The sequence below is a fragment of the Cylas formicarius genome, unplaced genomic scaffold, assembly GCF_029955315.1.
Source record: "Cylas formicarius isolate icCylForm1 unplaced genomic scaffold, icCylForm1.1 PGA_scaffold_12__32_contigs__length_19106922, whole genome shotgun sequence".
NCBI lineage: Eukaryota > Metazoa > Arthropoda > Insecta > Coleoptera > Brentidae > Cylas > Cylas formicarius.
The window spans coordinates 5,893,230-5,918,109 of NW_026844225.1; the positions used below are offsets into that span (position 1 = coordinate 5,893,230).

Genomic DNA, 24,880 nt, shown 5'->3' on the forward strand with positions numbered 1-24,880 from the left:
GTCCATCGTTGTATTCGTAATAGAAAATGCAATTTAATACATGGTGTAGATTTTTTACGGATCGTATGAAGAAATAAAATTGATGATGATGAATCATTTATTTTTTTGTATATCTTTAAATAACACCACAAAGAAAAAACAAAAGATTTTTTGGCGTGTCTTCGCAACTGACAATTTTTCAACTTCTCAATATTATTTTTTGTTTTTTTTTTATTTTTTTGTAAATTTTTAACTTATTTATTACGAAGTAGTAAACAAACAGATATTTATGTATATACTTGCAAACAAACTAAATTTAGTTCTGCGATTGTTTGCTGTACTTGGTATTGTTGGCGAACTCTGCATAAAGGAAAACATCACCCCAATAAACAAGTTAATGTGGCCTTTTTAACACTGATTACAAATGAACATTTTCGTAGCGTGCACACTTTTTCGTGACACTAAAATAGAGAGTCACGCAGTCTATCCAGAACCACTGCGGACGAAACAATAGCGCCTTTGTTTATGGCGGTGCATTTTTTATTCTCAGTTGGCCTGGCCAACTTTTCAAAATTACGATGCCCCAAATTCGACGCAGGCCAACAGTGGAATTGTTACATGAGCTTATGTTGCAAGACGGAAAGGAAAATAAAAAGGCAAGCGAAGGCAAACAGGAAACAAATCGACTGATTTGTTGCTTAATACGCGTTGTGGCCACAGGTGGTTATGGGCAAATACTTACCCAAAGGATTCAATGGGTTAGAACTTTCAATCGTAAGATTTTCTCTGGCCCTTGGCACGATTTAGATAAACTATTGACCATTATTTGGACCACAATATTAATAGGAGTGAATACAATTATCGCGTGTTTTTAAAACATTCTCAGGAATTATATTATCGTGCATATTTTCTCGCACAATTTCATTTATTTATTCGAAGAATTGCAGGAATGTAAGCTCACCATGGGACTGGATTTTTACCGTTATTACAATCTTTCACGCAGGATTTCTCATATGGCTTTAATTTCTTTACCAGTTGTACTTTTTGTTTTTATGTGTCGGTTTTGGTGTTAATTAAAACTTTGCGAATTGGCAATCTTTGGAAGTCAAACATTTTTGGACTACGCTTTTACCTTCTTGATATTATGACTCGAACTCAGGCGAGCTTAAATTCATCCCCAAAGATGCCTTTGTGGTTGCGTAATTCGTATTTGAGAGCGAGAGCGGCAAAAATAACATGCCACAGGAACGTATCGTTAAATCGAACAAGCTTTCTTAAAAAAAGACATTTTTTTTATTAAAGTCCTGTATTGTCCCGCATACATCGTCATTATTGCGAGATAAAGAGTCTGGAATTATTTTTGAAGAATTCCTTGAGAATGTTGAAAAACATAATTGAAACTATGTTATGATATAATTAATGGCGATAAAACTTGGAAAATTGATTTTGACAAGAATGAAATTGCTTCTCTTTAATGCTTATGTAGATGATTTTTCGGCAAAATTCATTAAAAACAAAAGCGTCGCTTCCGTAAAACTTTAGTAAAAGAAAATTCGAGAGTGCTAAAACTTTCCTCAGCGATTCCCTATTTTTCAAACAAATGAACGAAGGGCAAAAGGGAAAAGGTAATAATCGCTTAACATAAAAAAAAGGTACAATGTGTTTGTTAGGGCATTGTCAGAATAATTGAGAGTTAAACCACCAAAGAGATTCTGTAACGGAAGAAGGGACGGTTTTAAGATGAAAAGTCAAATCGTAACGTTTTGGTAAAATGTGATTGATGGGCTCGGGGAAAAACTGCGAAAAATTTTGACGGAAAATGCGCCCCTCGCTTTCCATATTTTTTGCCTCAATTATTAGGTAAGACATTTATAAAATTTATTTGACTTGATATATCGCGGTGGTGACACGAATTTTGTTCCCACAAACCTACAAATATTTTATTAACAAGGTCGTTTTATTATTTATTGAGATATACGATAATATACTACTTGTTTATTAGCATTTCCAATGAATCGACCTGTTTTTTGTTTTCAGAATAAGAGCACGCTAAATTTTATACGTTTAAAATTAATTAATTACAATAAAACCAAATTAAATAGTAGAAAATAAATCCCAATCCCAGTCCACTGTGTAATAGAATATCTACTAGAAACATAAAAATGAAGCAGCGCTATAGATGGCGTGTAAACAAAAAAGACAAACAAAAGTCTGGCCCTCGATTCAGTTCTTGTATGCATAATAAGTGAGTTTCTAAACATTTTACGATATTCTTTCGTGCTTAACCAACTATGATATGATTTAAGCAAATTAGGTCAGAATACTAAAAGTCTGACGGAAAGGATTAACTCGTTTAGTGTTTTTGGTTTGGATGCGGTTTTAGTTTGATATTCTCAGCTTAGAACAACATCCTGTTGGTTATCAATTTTTTATTAATAGCTTTATGCCGTCCTGCCTCAAAAAAAGTTTTCATTTAATGTTCAATGGGTTAAGTGAAATTAAACATCAAATTAGAACGAAGAAAAACTATTTGTTTCTTGAATGCGCAAAAAAGTTTTAAACTTCAAACTAGTTAAGAGCGCCATCTGTGATTACGCTCGTCAATTACAATAAAGGCACCGGAAAATAAATCAATCGCTCTAAAACCCTGCAAAAGATGGCACACGTTCGTTTCCAATTAGAAATTTGCCTCTCAAAGGATTATAAAATAAATTGTTCAAGTCGCATTCTGTTGCAGCGGCTGCAAAGCCTCTAACTTTCGACGAAGTATATAACCAAAGCAGCCCTACAAACTGCACGGTATATTGCGGAGGAATAACAAATGGCTTAACGGAAGAGCTCATGCAGAAAACGTTCGCGCCTTTCGGGACAATTCAAGAAATCAGGGTATTCAAGGAGAAGGGCTACGCCTTCGTTAGGTACTGTGTTTGAATACAACTCGCATAGTTTTAAGCAAGATCGCTAGTTAAAATTCCGATTTTCAACCCAATCTTCTTTATTACTTCATCCATTTAAAGTAGAAGTTTCGGGAGTTACCGAGGTTGCCGTTTCAATATATAGGAATTTTCTAATTAGTCTTCGGTATTTGGCGGGTTTTTTTCAGATTTTCTACTAAAGAATCGGCAACACACGCCATTGTTGCCGTCCATAATACAGATATCAACGGTCAAGTCGTTAAATGCTCTTGGGGAAAAGAATCTGGGGATCCAAATAACGCGCCACCTGCAGGACAAGTAAGCTACTACTCGTTGCACAATAAGAATCTTAGTCAAAACATAGCTTATTTGAAAAAGATTTCATTACAGGCCATATCAGGAACAACCTTCCCTTACAGCACATACGGACAACAATTAGGGTACTGGTACCCCCAAGGATATCCAACTGCGAGCACATCCCAGATGCAAGGCCAGTTTTTGGGGGGTATGCAAGGATATGCTTATGGGCCAATTGGAGGCTATCAATCGCCCTCTTACATGGGGTAAACAGACTTGGGAAAAAGAGGGATTGATAATTTATCATTTATTTAAATTCAAGTATGGGCTTGCAAGTACCGACAGCAGCGACATCTTGGCAAAGCATACCGGCACCGTCTCAGATCCCAACGACTCCGCAACAGATTACGGCGCCTGCAACAACACTTCAACAACCTGGGATTGTCTTCCCTATCCAGCAGTACCAGGTGAGACAAATATCATTCGAATTTACTCTATTGGGATGGGAACAACATCGAGCTTATGCTCTATCCCTAAACCTACATTCTCATCTCACTGAGCATGTCACTGCCTCAAACCCTTAGTGTGAATGAAGTAATTTGATATGTACTTAGGTGGATGTTTTTTTAAACATTTTTTAAAACTAAAGCATGAATTTTTATTATCTCATACTTACTCCTGTAGAATGCTTGTGTACAATATTTTCATTGTACCGTCCAAGGGGTTGCTTAAATATTTTTTTTATTTCAGGCACAATGAAACAGACAGTAGTGTCACCCTAAAGAGATTTAATTGTTTCTAATATATCTCCTTGTATTTGTAAAAGTTTGTGCCAAATATATGTGTGTCTGAACGAGGACTAAAGGTCTTAGAGCTCACCTAAGTCGTATTTTTGTACAAATTTTACACCAATCACTATTAGCTTTGAATAAATTAAGAAGCGTTTTAACCATTACCAAGCAGTCCAGGAGATAAAAATTAGATTAAAAAAAGGATGCTAGTAGTATGAGTGTCTGTAAATCTGCTATTTGCACTTAAACCTGCCCATAAAAATTTGATAAGATTATAAATTAAGGAAAATATCACATCAAAAATGATTATTGGCGAAATTTTTATGAGCAGTTTTCAGTAAAATCCAGAAATTTGGAAACCAACCACTAGTAATTCTACAAAACACAACCACATTATCTTTAGCTTATGCAGCCCCTTTTCTAAAAATCTTTACATATATCGTTGTGTAAAATTCTAAATGTTCGATGTCGTATGATAATTTTCGGGTGTTTTTAACAGCTGGCCGAAGATAGTGAATGGTTGGCACCTAGTCTCCTGGTCTGATTTTAAAACGGCGAGAAAAATATGTGTCGGAATAAAATCCAGCTACTGTGAAAAGTACCTTTAGGCCTCATTTTTCCAGTTGTCTGTTCTATGTTTAATGGATCAAATATGAAAAAAATAATGTCCCCTACCCCACGTTGCAGACGGACATCATCTGAAATAAATGTAGGAAATAAGAATTTATATTTGTAAAACAACTAAAGTGAGATATTTAAATTTAAGTTTAAAATGTACAAACACGAGTAGACTAAATGTTAAGTAGATAGGATAAATAAAATACTATATACATATATATTACAAAACTATATGTTCTGGTGTGCAAACATACTACAACGAGAGCGAGCCACCGGATTCTATACAGCTCGACAGCAAAACCGAATGTACAGATAATCTTAAAAAATGTATATAAAAATATATCGGGTGCAAATATTTGAAGCTACAAAAAGTTAGATTTTATAAGATGACATTTTAGACAGAGCTTTGGTAAGTTGAAGGTCAAAAGGTCGTGATAATATGTAATTATCTAACGTGATATTAAGAAATTTTATATTAGATATATTATTTCAAGGAGAGGCAAGTTTTGATACAAGATATAGAAAGCATAACGCATATGTAGAATATAATGGGTTAATCAATATATGGTAATCTATGTGGTTACAAATTATTAGCTATATATGTTGAATCTTGACGAAATGTAATGTATTATGCACGCTTCCCCAACTAGCACCTATGATATTTATACGACTGTATTAATGTTTACTGTGAGCATCGCTAAAAGTGATGTGCAATATCAAAGATATCACCTTATAATGTTGTTTCATACAATTGAAAAATAAATGTTTAAGCTTTGGTTTTGTCAGTAACGGCGAACGTAATATAAAAAGGGTGTTGCACCAATTATAAATACCTATATTTAAAGTTGGTGTCACGCCCCTGATAACATACCAACATAATTAAAACACTAAGTACTAGATGATAAATAAACAAAGAAGTTATAGTGAGTAGTGTTTGAAAACCCCAAAAAATAACTATTGGATCAAAGTCGCAAAACCTCCAAAAATCTACAGACCGAATACCTATCAATCTTTTCTTCTGCGGCTCATGTTCGTTTTGAAAACATAATCATGAGTTTTTCTTAAAAAATATCATTCACTGTGATTGTTAAAATAATCATATAATGTGATTAGAAACGTAACCAAATTCGAACGACCAATTTCTTAGGCACATTAGAATACAAAAAAAAAACACTGTAGAACTTTTAGAAGGAACTAGGAAGATCAAGTAAATTTTTTAAGCGAATCAAATGTAGACGCAACATTATTTTTTATAAACCGAAACAAACCTATATAATGGCCTAGATCGATTAAATACTCAAAAATCATTAAAATTGAACAAAAGGAAATACATTTCTGTTACATAAATTTAAATCGATACGAGTTTTTAAAACTTACTTGATCCGTGTTACTAGGAAAGAAGAACCAACAGTTACATTACTTTGAAGCATTCGACATATCACCAAAATTGTTTCATCGATTTCATCCACACTTTAAACTATTTTGTTTTCTTTTGCGTTAATAGCAATTGCGAAAGACGGTTTTTAAAAATCGGTAACATATTTATAAATTTTCTATAAAACTTAGAACTTTGTCGCAAAACGTGTAGCTCATCGTTTTCTTTTTCTAACATCAACTGTCTAACCCTACGTGTGTTCGGTTCGTACCCGCGAATTAATAAACTAATTAAGCGGATTATACAATTTTATAAAAAGTTTTATAAAAATAACAGTGCGCCAGTTGAACATTTTGGGAGTAAACTACTGACTTATAATTGATTATATCTTGAAAGTACATCGTGAAATTTTGAATGCGATAAATAAAAATTGACATTCCATTTCCACAACCGTATTGTCAGGCAAATTGGATAAAATTGTATATATCACTACGAACTGTTAAATCAAGTTCTATCCGAGATGAGCATTTAAAAAATGAGCCAATAATAGTAATGGCACTTAAGAAACATTGGCGCTTTACTAATGAGTGGTCAAAATTTGTTTATTTAAGATCGCTATCAAAAGAGCAGCGGGATCAAATTTTGTATCCACTCGTGGTAGGGATAGGGTGATTTGGATATGAACTTGTGATTTGGATGGATAATCATAACTATTTTTCATTAATAGTTGCTCTGCATAGTATAAGAATTAACGTGCTTCGACACGAGTACATATGTTATTAATGTATTAATATATTAGTGTAGAGAATGGAATTGAAATAAAGTCAGTTAAAAAAATTATGCACGTTTTTATCACCCAGACTTTGGGAAACACCTGCGAGTTCAATTTAAACCTCTTCAATTTGCTAGCTAGGAAATTGCATCAGTTACTGTTGTTTCAAAATCGTCGGTAGTTGTCGTTTGAATTTCCGCATCAGTGGCGTCTATTTTTTCTATTTCCATCATTCCATCCGTAACTTCGTTACCGCTTACTGTGGTAGATGAAATTGGTTCCATTTGTGAATTCTTTTCTAAGGTTGTAGGTGTATGCGATACTTCATCGGATTTAGCAGTTGTATTGCCTTCGTCTTTGTCAGGCTACAAAATAACTATCTATTTTAACAAACAAAAATCAAATCCTTCGAGTCTCACCTTTTCCGTGGTGGGAGTTCCAACTTCACTGTTCTTCTCAGTGGCGATACGGCCATTATCGACTAACGAACGCGATTCAATAGAATTGGTAACCTCGGGTAGGGAATAAAAGTGGAATACTTGGGACGACGAGTACGGATTTTTTATGAACGCTTCAATAAGGGGCGTGAATGGAGAAAATGGCTTCCCCAACTCCAAACCTTGAGCCGATCTTCCTCGGATGGCGGTAGGGTTAGCAAATATTTCGTTAATTGTATCTTCGATTCCTTTCGGCACTTGCGGGTCTATGCCGTCGGAAGCGACCGTAATGATCTCTTTTCTTTGGCCATTGTTAGCTATATTGGGCTCGGGAATTCCACCTAGAACAACTTTCAAGTGCAAATAATTCATTCGAAATTACTTAGCTGATTACCAGTGAAAAATACTACTGAAGAAGTAGCACCGTCATCATATTTGGTGTGATATCCGAACCCTTTGTAACTGTTACTTGGTTCGTCCGATCTCAAAGGTTGAGTTTTTGAGATCACCCTTTGAGTCTGCGGTAAATATTGTTGCTCCGAGTGTTGAGAGTGATAGTTTAAGCTTGGAACATGATAAGTTTCAGGTAGAACTGGTTGTTGAAGGTACTGGGAAGGTTGATAATAGACGTTCGGTACAAAGGGCGTGAAAATATGAGGTGGAGGCGTATAGAATAATAGCTGAGCCGAACACGGACTGAACCATACGAGTCCTAGTATCTAAAAATAATAATAAACGTCATGTGGAATTATTGAAGTATTGAGAGACCCTGCTTGAGAGTTGAAACTAAAAGAGTTTCGACTTCTATTATCTTTATTTGAATAAACTACGCAACATTTTGTAATGGAGAGTCTTTAAGTCAAATAAAAACAATGGAACTTATTTTGTATGTTTTTTATTGCTAAAAAACAAATAAATGAGTACAATAAAGATATTTGAGGATATTTTATTTTAAAAAATATAACCTAACTAATAAATTCAACTGAAAATATACCCAAATAATTACGTTTTATCCAGAATGTCAGTATTTTGTTTCAACTGATAATATTGCAAAAGAAATTACGTTCTTGTTATCCAAAGAGTGTCTCAGGTTAGTTCTAACTAATTTTAAAATGGAAAATGATTTATTTCCTTAAGCGTTACTCACAGGTATTGTGAGAAATAGGAAACGCTGTTATTAAATCATCAGAATAAATGTGGCTAAATAAATCAGGTGCTGAAGTAATATTGATTTTCTCTGTATTTAAAAATGATTTAAAGATAAACAATTAAAGATAATAAGACTGTACTTGTCCAACCATTTCTGCATTTCTTTTTTAATTGCATCTATAATAACAAAATTGAAATTATTTAACACATGAAATTTTGTATCAGAAGTACCATCAGCATACTTAAAAAAATTAATTTAGATCTTATTGTCATTCACTAAACTCTGACGCATTTTTACGTCTTTCATACTAATAATCAAAAACGTCAATATATAAGTTCGCAAAAAGCGCACCCTTTGACTTTGGCGGTGTTCGAACGCCATTGACGACGTAACAGATGAGATAAAATTTCCATCGCCTTTGGCATGGGCGTTGCATCGATTAAGAAGTCGCAACCCGTTTTAAAAATAATTTTGGTAAAGATCACCGGATGGTCGAGTTCTTTCACAACCGAAAACTTTAATACGGGGCATCGGTTGATGCAATTCCTGAAGTGCCTCGCAAATCAACCTTGACATATCGTTCAAATGTCGCTATACAGGAATTTCTTGTCGTATTCTTAATTCCCAAAATACTAATTAAATCGTTAAATTGGAGCACGCGACCTTTTTTGCGATTTGTTTGCTCACTTGAACGTTACCGAAGGTTTTTATTTTCTAAATCACTTCCTCATCGAATGACTTGTGTGGGATTTCGATATACTTTTAACAAAGATCATCGGAAATCGAAATCGTTTTTCATTGTTTTTGAGACAGTGATTTGGTATATGCAAATCATTGCTATGTAGTTATATGCAGATAATCACTATTGTTTTAATTGAAACGTAATACATAATAGACTTTCTTTTGTTATTATTCATTGTTTTAAAATTCCAATCGATCGAGAAGATTTAAGTATTCCCATTTACGGATTACCCGTATCAAATGACAAATCGATTTGGAAACCGAAAACAATGTGGGTTATATATCCCGATGTTGAATATTCAACACATCTTTGCTAATTGCGTTGAAATTAAACTGCATAAATTCGTCATTATAGCAGCGTTTTAAAGTTTTATGCTCTCAACATTACTTTTTTTTAACATGTAGACTTGTTTTTTTTTGTAGCAAAAATCGCTCTGCTAATTTACATGCTGATTAGAATATTAAAAATTGGTATTAGGTTGGTTAATATGCATTTATCGCTTAACACACCTAAATCTATTCCACAAACCCCTTAAAGTGAGTCATGACAAAATGTATTTAATTTCAAAATAGTTTACAATGTTTTTGCTTTCTAAAATAATCATGATTCCCTGAGATTCTTTATCAAATATGACAATTACTATATATGCAGTATATAACAGTATTTTTTTAGTTTAAACTTAAAAAAGTATTTCAAAAACATGCTTTAGACAACAGAATTTGAGGGTACAATAACTTTAGCGACTTTTCTGCAAAAAATATTAAAATGTTGTCAGCAGTAACTTTTATGAAAGGTATTTGTGGTATAAATTTCATTTTTAGAAACAATAATAAAAAAATCGATATTTTAGACCTCTTTTACACAGCCAAGGAGGACATTTTTGAACAACCAGATCAACAAATATAGATAAAACAGATGAAGCAGGAAACGAAACTTTAAAACATAAAATAGTAGATAATTAGTGCACTTACCCAATAAAATAATTGCATAATTACAAGCAACGGCAAATTTCGCCCTGTATGTACGCGCGAAACAAAAATCGGTATATTGGGATCTGAACGAAGCATAACGTTGCAAGAAAAATCGGGTATTGTTTAAACGAGTTGCTGACTGCTCGGTTTGAGAATATCCTTCAGATTTATAGCCTACCAAAATCTCGTTTGCCCCCAACCTTTAAATTTAGCCCTGTGGGTTTTTGAAGTAGCGCTTATCAATTCGCAAAACAAAGCAATAATAATAATAATGATAATAACAACAGTGAAATTAAATACATCTTATAATATTTATATTACAATTAAATTTTACAAAAAATAACTACAAAATTTGTTTCAGTACAATAAAGGAAAATTATCAGCCATTTTTTTTCGTAAATTTAAGCTATAAATAGAAATCCTAACAGATAATTGAACTCCCAGTGTCTTTAATTGTTATAAAGTAAAGACTGCACAGTCTGAACGTGATTTTAAAAAAATCCATCATTATTATTAGACACTGCAAGGCTTTTGCAAAAATCTCTGTTCTCTAATGTTAGGTCAAAATTGGAGAACATTATAATTAACCAGCTGTGGAGAAAAACCACATTCTTCCCGAAAATCAGTCTGGATTTAGGAGGTACCTTAAATGTTGTTCAGCACTGGCGAATGTCAGTGATGACATCTTCAGGGCTACAGATGATGGAAAGATCACAGCATTAGCATTAGTATATTTTTCAAAAACCTTTCACGCAATAAATCACAAAACATTGTTAGCAGTTTTACATTGCCTAGGATTGTGTTCAGACTATATATTTCTTTAGAAATTTCTTACTTGTTATAAATCGTGAAAAGGTCTCCGGAGAGCTATATTTCTGTTATTCACTAAAGATCATTTGTTTGGTTATTGTCAAGCAATATACGATAACTTGGAAAATCTGAAATCAATCTCATTAAAGCTAACCCAAGTATGACATTTCTAGTATAACAAAAATGACATCTCTAGTATAAAACACAACATTGTTATAAAAATAGGGGATTGTACTTTAGAAATTAAAGACAATTTAGTATTTTTTTCAAATCGTATTCAATGTGCTTAGGTAAGATTAAAGCTGTTGTCAAATTTTAAAAATGTGACTCCCTTGTGCTCTGTATATTCAACTATGGTGTTTATGTCTACGGTACTTGTTTAATGACAGCACAATAGAACAAAATACAGAAAGTATTCGTCTCATATGCTGAATTCAAAAATTTGAAAGGGTATCACGCAAGGATATAACACGTTCCATTGGTTGAAAATGGACAAAAGAAGAAAAATACATCTTGCTTGTTTTCATCATCGAATATTGTTTTAGAAAACTGCGGCATACTTGCATAATACAATTATATTCAGGTCCCGTGTACATATTATAAATATATAATGTATATAAATATATAATAATATAATAACGCTAGATAGTCATAGATCTTCCTTTTTCCTTTTGAGAGAAGTTTTATATACAACATAGACAAATTATACAACTCTCTTCCTGACCATTTTAAATCTCTTGCTCCAGTAAAATTTAACGTCACATTTTTCAATATTATTTTAGCAGACACTGCAATAACTATTGGTATCACTAGTACAGAGAAGTTCTTACGTGTTATAAACTAAAAATTGAAAGAATTTACGTATGCTGTGCCTAATATGTTATATAATTTTATTATTGATGTTCGCGGCTGAGTAGTGCATGGTGCTGGGGCTAGTCCCTCACTCAACTTCGCGATTTTCTACATTGTATGTACGTATACATTTTTTCTATAGCACTGCTTTACAGGAAAACGTATATTGCGGAAATAAAGACACTATTATTATTATTACTATTATTATTATTAGAATATTGTCTAGTAATTTGGTGTTCTTACTATGGGCTGCCTAACAAGGAGGTCGAAAACATTTAAACAAACTTTTTAAAATATGTGGCTTACAAAATCGTTGTCATGTACTCCAAAAGATGAATTCCTTATCGATATTTATAGCTAACTTGAAGGTGGTCGCAATGATTCAATAGATACTAGAGACTATCGAACTTCCATTGTTTTTATTTTTTTGTTTATATAACGTTTCGGCAGCAGTATCACTGCGTGTTGTCAAGTGCATAATTGTACCTTTACAATATTGTTTTCTTTTAAAAGAAACGGCATTTTTGGACCAAATATTATTAAACAACATTTGTTTGGGTTCAGAATGAGAGAATGCCTTAATGATATTGATTTAAGATTTTCCAAATCATGGTATATTGCTGGACGAGAACGAAGCAAATTAACTGCGGAATTAATTGACAGCTCTTCTGAAACTTTCCACCAATTTCTAAAGAATTGTAAAGCCTGATCACTATAACCCTATATAATATAAAACTAGTACGAATGTTTTGTGATGTTTAAGGCTTTTGAAACATCTAGCAATGCTAATACAGTGATTTGACCAGCATCTGTAGCTCTCGCCAGTGCTGCCATCCATTGTACCGCTTAAATCCATTCTGATTTTCGGGAAAAATCTGATTTTTCTCTAAGTGTGAGAGGTGGTTATTTATAGTTTTCCACAATTTAGACCTAATATTAGAGAACAGAGGTTTTTGTGAAAGCCAGTGCATTGTCTAATAATAATGACGGATTTTTTTAAGTCACCAATTTCATTCTTTAGTGAAAATATAGAAAATACGTCAAAATACAGGCAGGATATGCTAGGAGTAGGTCTGTGAAAGCAAATCAGGTCGTTTTAAGAATGAAATTTTTTATTAAAAATAAATTATTGGAATTTGTAACGTGATTCGCTCGAAACGTCTAATTATGAAACAATTTGCAGCTTCCATATCACAAAAAAAAAACAACTAAGAGGTCTAATCAGCAGTCTCGATATCGTGGTCGAATACCAAATATAAAAACTGGAAGGCGATCGCTAATAAAGTAATACCAAGTAGATCACCGATGGAGGTAAGATATGGAATGGCTGAGTTATCTGGATCGATTTTCCTCTTCCACATCCAGTGTATCATTATATACGCGACGTATAATAAAGTGGCTACCTGCATGACAGCTGCTAGTAAATAAACTGAAATGAAAAGGGAACTCAGCAAAGTCTCCCCGTCTTTGATATAGTCGATGGTGAAAATAAATATGAGATGTCCCGGTATGACCATGGTCATTAATACTCTAGTGGTGCGCGCATGCCCGTCGCTTCCGCAAAATCCAGTGACGGGTGTTATAAAAATTTCGGTCTCGTCCTCGTCCTCATCCGTCGTTAATACTCCCAATTCTGCTTGTTTATGCAACGCTGTGGATATTCTACTCGCCTGGACCGCCACCAGGTTGCCTCCAACTCCGTTGATGACTGGTTGGAATACCGCGATTCCCTTAAATCGATTTACCATAAAATCCAAAATCAATCCGCCCATCGAACTTATTAGCATAGCGCCCACCACTGGCGTCCAACCGTTGAAGAGAACATCGCGGGTTAACGGGTTCCTTTTCGCTATCCACACCCATAACGGGATTGCGAGGATGTATCCAGCTATTATTAAAGGTGCCAACCAATCTTCCGTGCCTAAAATAGCAATGAATCTCATCAAAATGGCTTATGAATTGAGGCAGCTCGTTTTCTTCACCTATAGAATCGTACAAAATGGTTGATGCCCAAGATAGTAGAGTGAGAGAGGTGATATCGCCCAAACTAGCGGCTATAGGGGTAGCTACGTTGTCCGGATTGATGTGACAGTGCCTGCTGAACACTATGACCCCAGCAGTTATCAAACCAAGTACAAAACTAGCGATCGATACGGTGACTAGACTACTAGCGCACAAAATGTAAGCGTGATCCAATTCAACCTCGTTACTCTTAATAGCGCCCATTATTACTGCAACTAGGGCACCCAGAAATCCGACCACAATCGCCTGACACTAAAAACACGTTACAAAATTATTTACGGGAAATATTTCAATAGTAAAAACATTTTTACCTGAATTAGACTTAAATTTCCGACGATAATACTGATCTTTTGTTTGCCTGTGTCCATATGGCCCAAATTTGCTTGCGTGGAGAGTCGCGAAGCAAGCGTCATTTCTAGGTTTCCCTTGAGACCCAATAGTGGAGGAATTAATATTACCAATTCCGATATTTCTTCGAAAACTGGCCAGTGCTAGAAAACAGTTCCAAATGCAATAATCGTAACTTATGTCCTGCGTCGACGAACTTGTATCTTATCTAGGACCAATCCAGCAAAAACCATGCCAAAACCAGCGACCAAGAATGGTATAAAGACTTGTATAGCGATAGAAAAATAAGTCTCTTGGATTTGGTCCTCTTCGCACATTGTCGCACCAACGACAATATCAGGTAGTCTGCCGTTATCATTTTCATTATTGTCTGGTGCAGTTGTGGCGACCACTGCTTTCATCTCTATTGAGATATGGGGGAAAACGTTTTGGGATTCGGATGTTTTCGACAATTTGTCTGCCAATTGTATGTAATTGCAGGTCTCCATTGCTTCTCCATTGCTTTCTTTGCTAAATAATCGAATACAAATTTTTAACCAACCTAATATATTCTGTTTTACGTTTTGAAGCTATCGTTGCACAATTCCTTCGAAGTAGAACGACGCTAGATTTTTCAAGAATTTTTTTCAGAAGTTTTCCGATAAAGAAAACAAAAATTCTTACCGTGATTTTGTCGATATTTTTAGACCGTTTTGTTTTATTTAAAAAATCGTTTCTTATCAATTTGCGTAATTCAAACAATGCGTTACTAGAATATACGTAATATGATAAGAAAGGTGACCTACCTCGGATGGAGAGATTTATTTGGTGTTCGTGGACACAGTGTTTGATTGAAATAATTCGCCAACCGGCTTGCACATTGTTTACGCGACTACATCGTATAACAAACTGAACAAATATCGATTTAAACGGGTCGTGCAGACGTCTGGGAATCGTCTGATTCAAAACGTGCCCGTAAAATCCCGGACTTTTAAAGGGATGCACGTGCATGAGGAATTAATAAGATGGGATATTTGGGAACACTTCACGATAAAACTTTTATTTCATTTTTTTTTAATACTAATAAACTATTTCTTTATTAATGAAACATCTCAAAAAATATATTTAAGTTCAATGCATGTCTATGCGATTACTCTTGACAGTATGAGCCACGTTTTTGATGTGGAACTAATGAATAATCAAGCTCAAGGTATTAATACATGGAAAAAATATCTCTTTTAAAATTCATAAAAAATTAATAGATTAAATTGAATATATTTTTTTTGTTTCTATTAATTTTTGTATGCCGTAGTAGCTTACCCTGTGTCCATCTGCACATATTTTTACTTCTGGTGGAAGTGGTCATCTTCAGAAGGCAGAATTGGCGTGTATATACATTTAAAAGAGATTCGCACAGCACTTCACCACCTAAAATGAACGTTTACCGGTGAAAAACAAAATATGTACAGATGTCGAATGGCAGGGAAGCGACACTCAAAAGTTTGCGAGTATTTTTACACCTTTCAATTGGATGTCTTACTTCGAACTAGTTGGTGCGCAATTGGCCTGCAATAGCTTAAAGTTATTATGGTCATTATATCATTACGCCCGCAAATGGCCCCATGAATTTTGCTATGATGCACAGGCCTTGAGTTACTATTTATTTGGTTTTTAGGATCCGAGATCCTCCCTCATCTTCCTTCCGAAATTGTACGTGATTGTAATATTAATTCTGGCACCGTTAATCTACTAAAAAGGCTGTTACGACTTGTGTCAAAACAGGATATTAGCCATTACTAAACATATGAGTACGTATGTACACTCATATTATTATTATTATATACGGTTTGCGTTTTATAATAGTCAAGATATTAATCTTGATTATTTAAAGCAAGGTCAGCGAAGAGTGATACACAAAACAAATTTCAGAATTATCCCTCTGGTCGGCAAATAGCATTTTTTCTAAAAAATTGCGTGAGGAATGATTATCAATTTTGCAATGGAACTTCTTCGTTCTAAACCATTAGTTTTCAAAAGGTTTTCATTTTAATATGTTAAAACGATTCATCGTTCGTTATTTAAATAGAGATACTACGAATATTTTTTATTCTTCTAAAGCTTGAGTAGCAAAATTAATACATTTTTTGGGGTAGAGAGAGAGGTTTGACTTTTAACAATATTTTATAATGCAATAATCCACTTATAACAGCATGTCGCAGAATCCTCCAAACTGTTTAGAGTTAAAATGTATAAAAAATTAAGCATTTCATGAAAAACTATATTCACGATATTACTGCGCCACCTATTGGTTAAACAAGAGAGCAAAATAAAGTTTTCACCGATTGGTTCGCTAGATGGCAGCACGTATACCAAATATATTTCCTAGGGGTTTTAGTATTATTCTGGAAATTCGGATTTTAGTCATTTTTACAAAATGGACAAAAAGGAGTTTAGTGATCATTTTTGTGATATTTTAAGCAATTTCAGTCCTTGGATGGTACCATCAAATGTGAAATTTTGACAGTGTTGTGACAAGCTGATAAGGAACGGAACAGGGAAACGTAATCAAACGAATTAGTTTATTTAGAAACAGTCGACGTGGAAACAAGAACCGAGGATGCCAGCAGCTCAAAAAGATTTAGATCACGTAGATTTTTCAAAATGTTAGGCTATTTTCAACGACGAAAACAAAATGGATGTAGTAGGCAGAGAAATTTATAAACGCCGTATAGGAGGTCATAAAAGAATGTCTGAAGATGGGCAAGGCATGGTAAGTTTTATTCTACATAAATGTTTTTAAGTTATCCTGTATTACCTTAGGATGATAATGAACAGTACACATCAGACACATGTGTACTGTTAAATCAGAGCGTGGATGCAAATGAAGAGATAATTCCTGATGAGTCGGTGTGGGCTACCGCTATACAAATGTTTATACCTTTCTTACTTGCTGGATTTGGAATGGTTGGAGCAAGTTTATTGTTGGATAAAGTGCAGCATTGGCCAGTATACCAAAATATATCTGAAGTATATATTCTTGTACCCGCTTTACTAGGACTTAAAGGAAATTTGGAAATGACTTTAGCATCTAGGCTCTCCACGCATGCAAATTTGGGCCATTTAGACACGCGAAAACAAAAATTAAGTTTAATTACAGGAAATCTTGCTTTAATATTATGTCAGGCTATAGTTGTTGGTTTTCTAGCATCTGTTGCTGCTGTTGTATTCGGCTGGGTTCCTACTGGTGTCATAAATATAAAACATGCGTTACTCTTATGTGCCAGCAGCATTGTTACAGCATTTGGTGCTAGTTTTGTCTTGGGTATAGTTATGATTGGTGTCATTATGTTTTCCCGGCGACTGAACATTAACCCTGACAATGTGGCTACTCCAATAGCTGCCAGTTTAGGTGATCTCACAACCTTGGCTTGTTTGTCATTGTTTGCATCCATTTTTTATCACTCCATGGACCAGTATAAGTGGTTGACACCAAGTCTTATTGTGTTAGGATTATCTATAGTACCTTTATGGTCTTACATAGCTAGTCAAAATGAACACACTCACAAAGTTTTGTTTAGTGGGTGGAGTCCAGTAATTACGGCCATGATTATTAGTAGTGTTGGTGGTTTGATTTTAGATTTTACTGTTTCACAATATAAGGGTGTAGCAGTTTTCCAATTAGTGATTAATGGGGTAGGTGGTAATCTCGTTGCTGTGCAAGCAAGTCGTATTTCAACAGAATTGCACAGGAGAGGTAAACCTGGGAAACTGCCAAGCCATATGCAAGTTTGTATAAGCCCTTGCTCTGCATTCTGTGATAAAAAAGAGACCAGCCATGGGGGCACAGCTCAAATGCTTATGTTAATGGTCATACCAGGCCATCTCATATTTTCCTATACTATTAGTTACCTTAAAGCAGGTCATACTTCTTTTACCCTCATTTTCATGATTGTCTATTTGATGGCCGCCTTACTTCAGGTGTTTCTATTACTCTATAGCGCACAGGTATTAACTCTTAGCATGTGGAAATCAGGAATCGATCCTGACAACTCTGCTATTCCTTATTTAACGGCCTTAGGTGACCTGTTGGGCACCATGTTGTTGGGTATTGCCTTTCAGTTTCTTTATCTTATTGGTGATCGAGATAGTGACGTGGGGGATTAGTATTTTTAGGTTTAAAATGATATTGTTATCTTCTGTTATCAAAAATGATGATTGTTCAATAAATATGCTATTATAATTTTACCCTTTTCTTTTTAATGTATGTTTCCCAATTGTTTTTACAAAACATATGCAATCTAATTATTAATATGTATTGTCTTCGCTTGTACATTAGTCATTTTTCACCTTGCTTATATAATTAGATAAACATTGGAAATCATTTTCCCAAGTAGTCAAAATTTGGTTATTAGTAAAAATAAATGAGAGTAAAATTCAATGAACCAAAAGAACATTATTTAAAATGCGAGTCATATAACATTTATACAAAAAAAAAATTGCACTTTATAAGGATTGATCAAGGAGTGTAAAATCGGAACATGAATCCATTGTGCTTACTAGAACAAAAGTTCTGTAAAATCTATGAGGATTCAGATATTTCTAAATTTCGAATATTAGGTATTTAAAATGTGTGTTTTTGGAAGTAGTGTACAATCTTGACAGCCACTTTATATAAGCTTTATCTTGTTACCTTTATTTAATACATCTAGGGAAGTAACAACCGGGTTTGGTTTAACAGTTGACAAAAATGATTTTCTAATTCTCTTTTACCCTATATATGCAATTTACAATATTTACATAAATCAGAAAAAAGGACGAAGTTTCTAATTTGCTTATGACTACAAGCCGCAAAACTCTCCGGACTGTTTACGGTTAAATGTATTAAAATTTCAGTATTTAATCAAAAACCATTTTCGCCATGTCACTGCGCCATCTATGCGTTATATAAAAAAGCAAAATGAAGTTTTTGCCGACTGGCTCGCTAGATGGCAGCACGTAAACCAAATATGTTTTGGTTAGTTTTTGGGGTTTTACCTTTAATCTTGAAATTCCGATTTTAGTAATTTTTACAAAATAGAGAAAATTGAGTTTAGTGATCATTTTTATGATATTTTAAGCAACTTCAGTGCTCGGGTGGCAACTGAAATTTTTGCAGGGATAAGTTATTAAACGGATCAGTCTATAGTTTATTGATAATCCTCATGGAAACAACATCCGAGAATGCCAGCATCTCAAAACGATTTAGAAAAGGTACGTTTTTCTTGTTATTTATTGTACCGTACTGTTACATCAGAGCTTGGATACAAATGGGAAGATTCCTCATGAGTCTTTGTGGCCATTGCTATACAAATGTTTATACTCTTTTTAATTGCTCGGTTTCCATTGGTGGTAGCCAATTTATTGTTATCAAAAATCATTAATAAATTATTATTATTATTTTATTTTTTATTTATTATTATTAATATGTATTGTACTTAAGAAATTTTCCACCTTGCCTCTATAATTAATTATAACACATTGGAAATATTTAATATTAATATTCAAAATTTGATTATTAATAAATAATAATTGAATGAACCAAAAGACCATTTATTTAAAATATGAGTTATATAACATTTATACAAAAAAATGAAACGTACATTTTCTAGTAATCACAAAGGATAAATTTCAGATTTAAAAAAAATAGTGAGGTAATTGTTAGTTTCATTTCATAAAGTACTTAGAAAAGTGGTTCATAGATGGCAGCATAGGCATTGAAAAGATGGTAAAATCTGAAAGTATATCCATTATGTTTACTAGTAACAAAGGTACTGTTAACATCTATGAAGATTCACATATTTCTAAGTAAAAAAAAAGACAGATTATGTTTATTTCCAACATTAGATATTTAAATTGTGTGTATTTTAAAGTAATATATGTGTAACAATATAACATTTATACTATCTTAATAGCGACTTCATATAAGTTTGTCTTTGTTACATTTACTTAATACATTTAGGGTAGTAACAACCGGGTTAGGTTTAACAATTTGAAATGATGACGATAGATTTCTAGTTCTCGTTCCTTCTTACCCTGTGTATCTAATTTACACTATTTACATAGATCATCAGAAAAAAGAACAAAGTTCTGGTCAATATAATTTGGCTTTGATTTCCGAAAAATAACTTAGTTTATTAATAGTCTAATTGTAAAACAGTCTCAAAAACTTGCTTCTGTAAGTTATTAGCAAAGGGAAACTTACGAATAATCAATAATTTAATTGCTTCTAATAGAATAACTTATCATAATGTATAAAAAAGGCTGCAAATTAAATCTTTCTATAGAAATGGCAGACAGTCAATATCAAAAATCGCTTCTAACATCAAATTACAATATACAGTCATTGCTTCAAATCTTATTCTATAAAAAATCCGATATGTAAAACCTCAATGTCCATTACACCCTAGTTGACCCGCTTGTTGTGTGGTCGTAAATCTTATTTTGTTTTCATTGCATGTTGACATAGCAGTACATTCTTTGTATAGGTAGCGTAAATGGGCTATATATAAATTTCGCCCACACGGGTATAATTATTGAGATTTTACCATCCGAATTTTTCCTATAAGTATAAAATTTGTAGACTTGTATAAACATTTTCACTTAATATCACAGTACCAACGCAAATCACATTTAGAAACAGTACGTGCGTTGATCTGGACAGCCGAAAGAGCTTCCCCTCTTTTCTTGAGATTGGGATTGGGATATTCGGGGAACCGCCTCGCTCCCCGAATGCTCTGGTCATCCATAGTAGTACTGGCTGGTGCTGGCATCCCTCATATTACTCCTACTAGCCGGATCGTTTTCTACCACTGGAACTTGAGAGCCTCGAAATGTGTGCGAGTGTGAATGCATATGTGTGGGATACTCAGGGTACTGCGGGTATCTTACTACTTCGGCAATGGTACCCATAGGAACCGGATGAACGGTCACAGATGGTATTGTCATGGGAAGCGTAGTTTGAAGATCTATGTCTGCGTCTACCTACAATTTTATTGTCATAAATTTACTGTACAGTACTGGGGTGTCTTATCGAAGTTATGGGTTTATTTGCAGAGCAACAATCCTGCATAGAATTTGTCATGGTCTTTTTAATGGATTTAAATTGGATACCCTGAATCTATTTTTTAAAATTAACTATATTTCTTTTATAAGCAAAGAATGGGATAAATATTCTTTTATCGAAAAGAACGCAGGATTTACGGACAACGCGGTGCATTGTAACTTCCTGTTAAAAAAAATATCGAAGATGGATATGTCAATAATAACGGAAATAGAATGAAAAATGTCTGGATGTTTTAGTTCGCCGCGCATAGGGGAGGCAAAAATTTTTGCCATTAAATCATCTTATTCATTTCGTTCGGTAATTTATCGGTCAGTTTTTCCCGGAATCTATCAACTTTTTATAATTTAGAAGGGGGCGGAATTTCGGCTTATAAAAAATAAGTTTGGGAGATTTTAAAACTTTTCTTGGTTCGGTTGGTACTTCAAATTTGGCTTTTCATTTTGTTTGCTTACTGTTTCTTCCACTTGTAGTTTTTGAATGCTTCAGTAGTTTATGTCGAAAATCGAATTTTCATTCCAGCGGATGTCAAGAAAAATAATAGAGGCAATTTTTTTCGTTTTGATTTAGAATTTTTCTTGGTTTTGCTTGGTGCTTCAAATTTGGCTTTTCATTTTGTTTGCGTGCTGTTTCTTTCACGAGTAGTTTTTGAATGGTTGAGTAGTTTATTTCAGCTCACCGATGGATGATTTTTGCACATATTTTAACTTTTCGTTGTATTTTATCTTTCGTTTCTTTTTCGTTTTTAATACTTCTTTCATTTGTTGCGTTCAGCTTTAAAATGGATGTTTTTCAACATCTATTGTTAGTATTTCAATAAATATTATTAGTTTTTTTTTTCGTTTGTCGAGAGATTTCATTGACTGAAATTCAAATTTTCATTCCAGTGGATGTGAACAAAAATATAGAGGCAATTTTTTCTTTTTGTTTTACAAGTTTTATTGGTTTTATTGCTGGTTCAAATTTAGCTTTTCATTTTGTTTGCGTATTGTTTCTTCCACGTGTAATTTTTGAATGCTTCGGTAGTTTATTTCAGCTCACAGATAATTGATTTTAACATAAATTTTGTTTTTTCGTAATATTTTATGCTCGGTTTCTTTCTCTTTTTTTAAATACTTCGGTCATTTGTTGCGTTCAGCTTTAAAATGGATGTTTTTCAACATCTATTGTTAGTATATCAATAAATATTATTAGTTTTTTTTTCGTTTGGCGAGAGATTTCATTGACTGAAAATCAAATTTTCATTCCAGTGGTTGTGAATAAAAATATAGACGCAATTTTTTCTTTTTGTTTTACAATTTTTATTGGTTTTATTGCTGGTTCAAATTTAGCTTTTCATTTTGTTTGCGTATTGTTTCTTCCACGTGTAATTTTTGAATGCTTCGGTAGTTTATTTCAGCTCACAGATAATTGATTTTAACATAAATTTTGTTTTTTCGTAATATTTTATGCTCGGTTTCTTTCTCTTTTTTAAATACTTCGGTCATTTGTTGCGTTCAGCTTTAAAATGGACTTTTTTGAACATATTTCAATAAATATTATTAGTTTTTTTTTTTCGTTTGTCGAGAGATTTCGTGGATTGAAAATCGAATTTTCATTCCAGTAGATGTGATCAAAAATATAGAGGCAGTTTTTTCTTTTTGTTTTTGTTTTATTGGTGCTTCAAATTTAGGTTTTCATTTTGTTTGCTTACTGCTTCTTCCACGTGTAATTTTTGAATGCTTCAGTAGTTTATTTCAGCTCACAGATGACTGATTTTAACATATATTTTGGCTTTTCGTTATATTTTATTTTCTATTTCTTTCTCTTTTTTAAATACTTCTGTCATTTCTTGAGTTCAGCTTTAAAATGGACGTTTTTGAACATATTTCAATAAATATTGTTAGTTTTTTTTTTCGTTTGTGGAGAGATTTCTTTGACTGAAAATCGAATTTTCATTCTAGCAGATGTCAACAAATATATAGAGGCAATTTTTTCTTTTTTTTTAAATTTTTCTTGGTTTGATTGGTGCTTCAAATTTAGCTTTTCATTTTGTTTGCGTACTGTTTCCTCCACGCGTAGTTTTTGAATGCTTCAGTAGTTTATTTCGCTCAGCTGGAAGATGGATAATTTTAACACATATTTTGACTATTCATTATATTTTATTTTCTGTTTTTTCCTCTTTTTTAAATACGGTCGTTTGTTACGTTCAGCATTAAAATGTATGTTTTTGAACATAAATGTTAGTATTTCAATAAATATTATTAGTTTTTTTTTCCGTTTGTCTAGAGATTTCATTGACTGAAAATCGAATTTTCATTCCAGTAGATGTCAACAAAAATATAGAGGCAATTTTTTCTTTTTTTTATCGCGATGTTAAATCACGGAGTTTGTATTACGGATTTTGTTGACGGGTTATTCCGGTTTTAAATGTATAATGTTGGTTGAGTAAATGGTGTAGGCTCCATTAACGTATATCGAGCGAAGATTTTGATAAAAATCACGATTGAGCGTTTGTTTTTCCGTGAATAATTGTAAACAATTTTTAAAAATGCACCCAAGTGCCTAATATGTAAAATATTGCGTGAAATTCGTGGCTTTTACGGGGCGTTGAGTTGACCAGCCACAAACCCTTGAATTTTTTTTGTCTGTTACGGGAAGCGCTAGTCTTTGCACGCTTGAAGCAAACAAATCGCTTTTCCAATATCGTCCCTAAATTTGTTTAACACAACAATTGTCGTGTTAAACCCGTTTGTTCCGTCTTTAACTCTCATGTTATTTGCAATTCGCGCCGAAGCTTGCCTCGGACAAATTGTCGTCTGAAGTCGACATAAATTGCCCAATAACTAAACGGAAGTATTGAACTGCGGAATGCCCTTAGCTTTACACATTTTGCTTGCGTTATATTAACGTTGCGTTGAAATGCGATAGCGATTGTTTCGAAAATTTTTATTTTCCTCGCCGAGGTATTCTTAAAGTAACCATTCACGACAGATAACGATTGGTGGCTTTTACAATGTTGTGAAATGGCGCTTGATGCCTTTCTTACCCGGCTAAGCCGCTTTTCTCTGACCTGTGTACACCGAACAGATTACGTTGTAGCAGTCTACTTAATAAAAGGCATTACTGGGATTTTTCCGATATGGTTTCGTTAAAATAAAACCAACCGCCTCGTTATTGAATGTGTGGGCGTCCTCGCAAAGTTATTTGTATTTAAGCTTTTCATATTTTCCTTTCCTCTTATTCTCCAACTAATACTAAACACAGGATCCAGTTCGATGTCTCATTGAAGTTAGTAACACGTACTTTTCATTAAAAAAATATATCATTTTTTGCATAGTCGAAGAGACTGGCAAACGTATCGTCTTATAAAAGCTTTTAGGGACAAAGGTTAAACTAAAACGATCTTTTCCCGGGATCGAATGCAAAAAGTTGATTTATGAAGATATTCCCGACATTTATTGAGTTTAAACTTTCGTTTTATCCCGCTCCTTCTGTCATCAACTATTATGTTTTATTTTTGAGATAAGATATTTAATGTCTGCGCAGGAAATTGGGTCGCCATTTTAAGATAAAGTTTAGTTTTTATGGTACCTATTCGAACTTACATACGGCAACACATTAATTTAGTTTCCAAACTGAATTATTAAGTTTTTGCGATTCACTGGTGACGTTAAACAAATGAAATTCGATCACAAATACATTACGCGTTTCAACTGGCACAAGCATCACACGGCCATACAA

The 24,880-nt window shown here is 33.6% G+C and overlaps 5 protein-coding genes across 6 annotated transcripts in view; 2 read left to right on the forward strand and 3 right to left on the reverse strand.

The window, feature by feature from the left end:
• Positions 1 to 6,752, forward strand: part of LOC132695647 (cytotoxic granule associated RNA binding protein TIA1-like) — a 30,831-nt gene extending 24,079 nt beyond the window's left edge. The window contains exons 5-9 of the mRNA XM_060660034.1: positions 2,717 to 2,897; positions 3,083 to 3,212; positions 3,285 to 3,457; positions 3,514 to 3,658; positions 4,482 to 6,752. Of these exons, the coding sequence (XP_060516017.1) occupies positions 2,717 to 2,897; positions 3,083 to 3,212; positions 3,285 to 3,457; positions 3,514 to 3,658; positions 4,482 to 4,526 (674 nt within the window). The 3' untranslated portion in view covers positions 4,527 to 6,752. The remainder of the gene's footprint in view (positions 1 to 2,716; positions 2,898 to 3,082; positions 3,213 to 3,284; positions 3,458 to 3,513; positions 3,659 to 4,481) is intronic.
• A 108-nt stretch (positions 6,753 to 6,860) lies between these two features.
• Positions 6,861 to 10,157, reverse strand: LOC132695648 (uncharacterized). The gene is made up of 4 exons (XM_060660035.1): positions 10,048 to 10,157; positions 7,579 to 7,903; positions 7,167 to 7,525; positions 6,861 to 7,112 (listed from the first exon to the last, which is right to left on the reverse strand). The coding sequence occupies exons 1-4, from the start codon at positions 10,141 to 10,143 to the stop codon at positions 6,885 to 6,887; spliced, it is 1,008 nt and encodes a 335-aa protein (XP_060516018.1). The 5' UTR covers positions 10,144 to 10,157; the 3' UTR covers positions 6,861 to 6,884.
• A 2,396-nt stretch (positions 10,158 to 12,553) lies between these two features.
• LOC132708705 (solute carrier family 41 member 1-like) lies at positions 12,554 to 15,599 on the reverse strand. 2 transcript variants are annotated; one of them, XM_060681225.1, is made up of 5 exons: positions 15,379 to 15,599; positions 14,277 to 14,589; positions 14,043 to 14,222; positions 13,692 to 13,983; positions 12,554 to 13,630 (listed from the first exon to the last, which is right to left on the reverse strand). In XM_060681225.1, the coding sequence occupies exons 1-5, from the start codon at positions 15,387 to 15,389 to the stop codon at positions 12,927 to 12,929; spliced, it is 1,500 nt and encodes a 499-aa protein (XP_060537208.1). In that variant the 5' UTR covers positions 15,390 to 15,599; the 3' UTR covers positions 12,554 to 12,926. The 2 variants fall into 2 exon arrangements, with proteins under 2 accessions (XP_060537208.1, XP_060537209.1); XM_060681226.1 differs by lacking the exon at positions 15,379 to 15,599 and adding an exon at positions 14,865 to 15,154.
• An 860-nt stretch (positions 15,600 to 16,459) lies between these two features.
• Positions 16,460 to 18,303, forward strand: LOC132708718 (solute carrier family 41 member 1-like). The gene is made up of 2 exons (XM_060681247.1): positions 16,460 to 16,828; positions 16,879 to 18,303. The coding sequence occupies exons 1-2, from the start codon at positions 16,751 to 16,753 to the stop codon at positions 18,220 to 18,222; spliced, it is 1,422 nt and encodes a 473-aa protein (XP_060537230.1). The 5' UTR covers positions 16,460 to 16,750; the 3' UTR covers positions 18,223 to 18,303.
• A 1,265-nt stretch (positions 18,304 to 19,568) lies between these two features.
• Positions 19,569 to 24,880, reverse strand: part of LOC132695763 (uncharacterized) — a 124,569-nt gene continuing 119,257 nt past the window's right edge. The window contains exon 7 of the mRNA XM_060660220.1: positions 19,569 to 21,078. Coding sequence (XP_060516203.1) covers positions 20,836 to 21,078 — 243 coding nt within the window. The 3' untranslated portion in view covers positions 19,569 to 20,835. The remainder of the gene's footprint in view (positions 21,079 to 24,880) is intronic.

What these genes read in the sequence shown, in the direction of transcription:
- LOC132695648 (XM_060660035.1), bottom strand. Translation starts at nt 10,143, where the DNA reads ATGCTTCGTTCAGATCCCAATATACCGATTTTTGTTTCGCGCGTACAT. An exon ending in TTATGCAATTATTTTATTGG is followed by an intron (nt 7,904 to 10,047) that starts GTAAGTGCACTA and finishes TATTATTTTTAG; the next exon opens with ATACTAGGACTCGTATGGTT. An exon ending in TTCAGTAGTATTTTTCACTG is followed by an intron (nt 7,526 to 7,578) that starts GTAATCAGCTAA and finishes AAGTTGTTCTAG; the next exon opens with GTGGAATTCCCGAGCCCAAT.
- LOC132708705 (XM_060681225.1), bottom strand. An exon ending in GAAATTTAAGTCTAATTCAG is followed by an intron (nt 13,984 to 14,042) that starts GTAAAAATGTTT and finishes ACGTGTTTTTAG; the next exon opens with TGTCAGGCGATTGTGGTCGG. An exon ending in CATTTTGTACGATTCTATAG is followed by an intron (nt 13,631 to 13,691) that starts GTGAAGAAAACG and finishes TTGCTATTTTAG; the next exon opens with GCACGGAAGATTGGTTGGCA.
- LOC132708718 (XM_060681247.1), top strand. Translation starts at nt 16,751, where the DNA reads ATGGATGTAGTAGGCAGAGAAATTTATAAACGCCGTATAGGAGGTCAT. An exon ending in CTGAAGATGGGCAAGGCATG is followed by an intron (nt 16,829 to 16,878) that starts GTAAGTTTTATT and finishes GTATTACCTTAG; the next exon opens with GATGATAATGAACAGTACAC.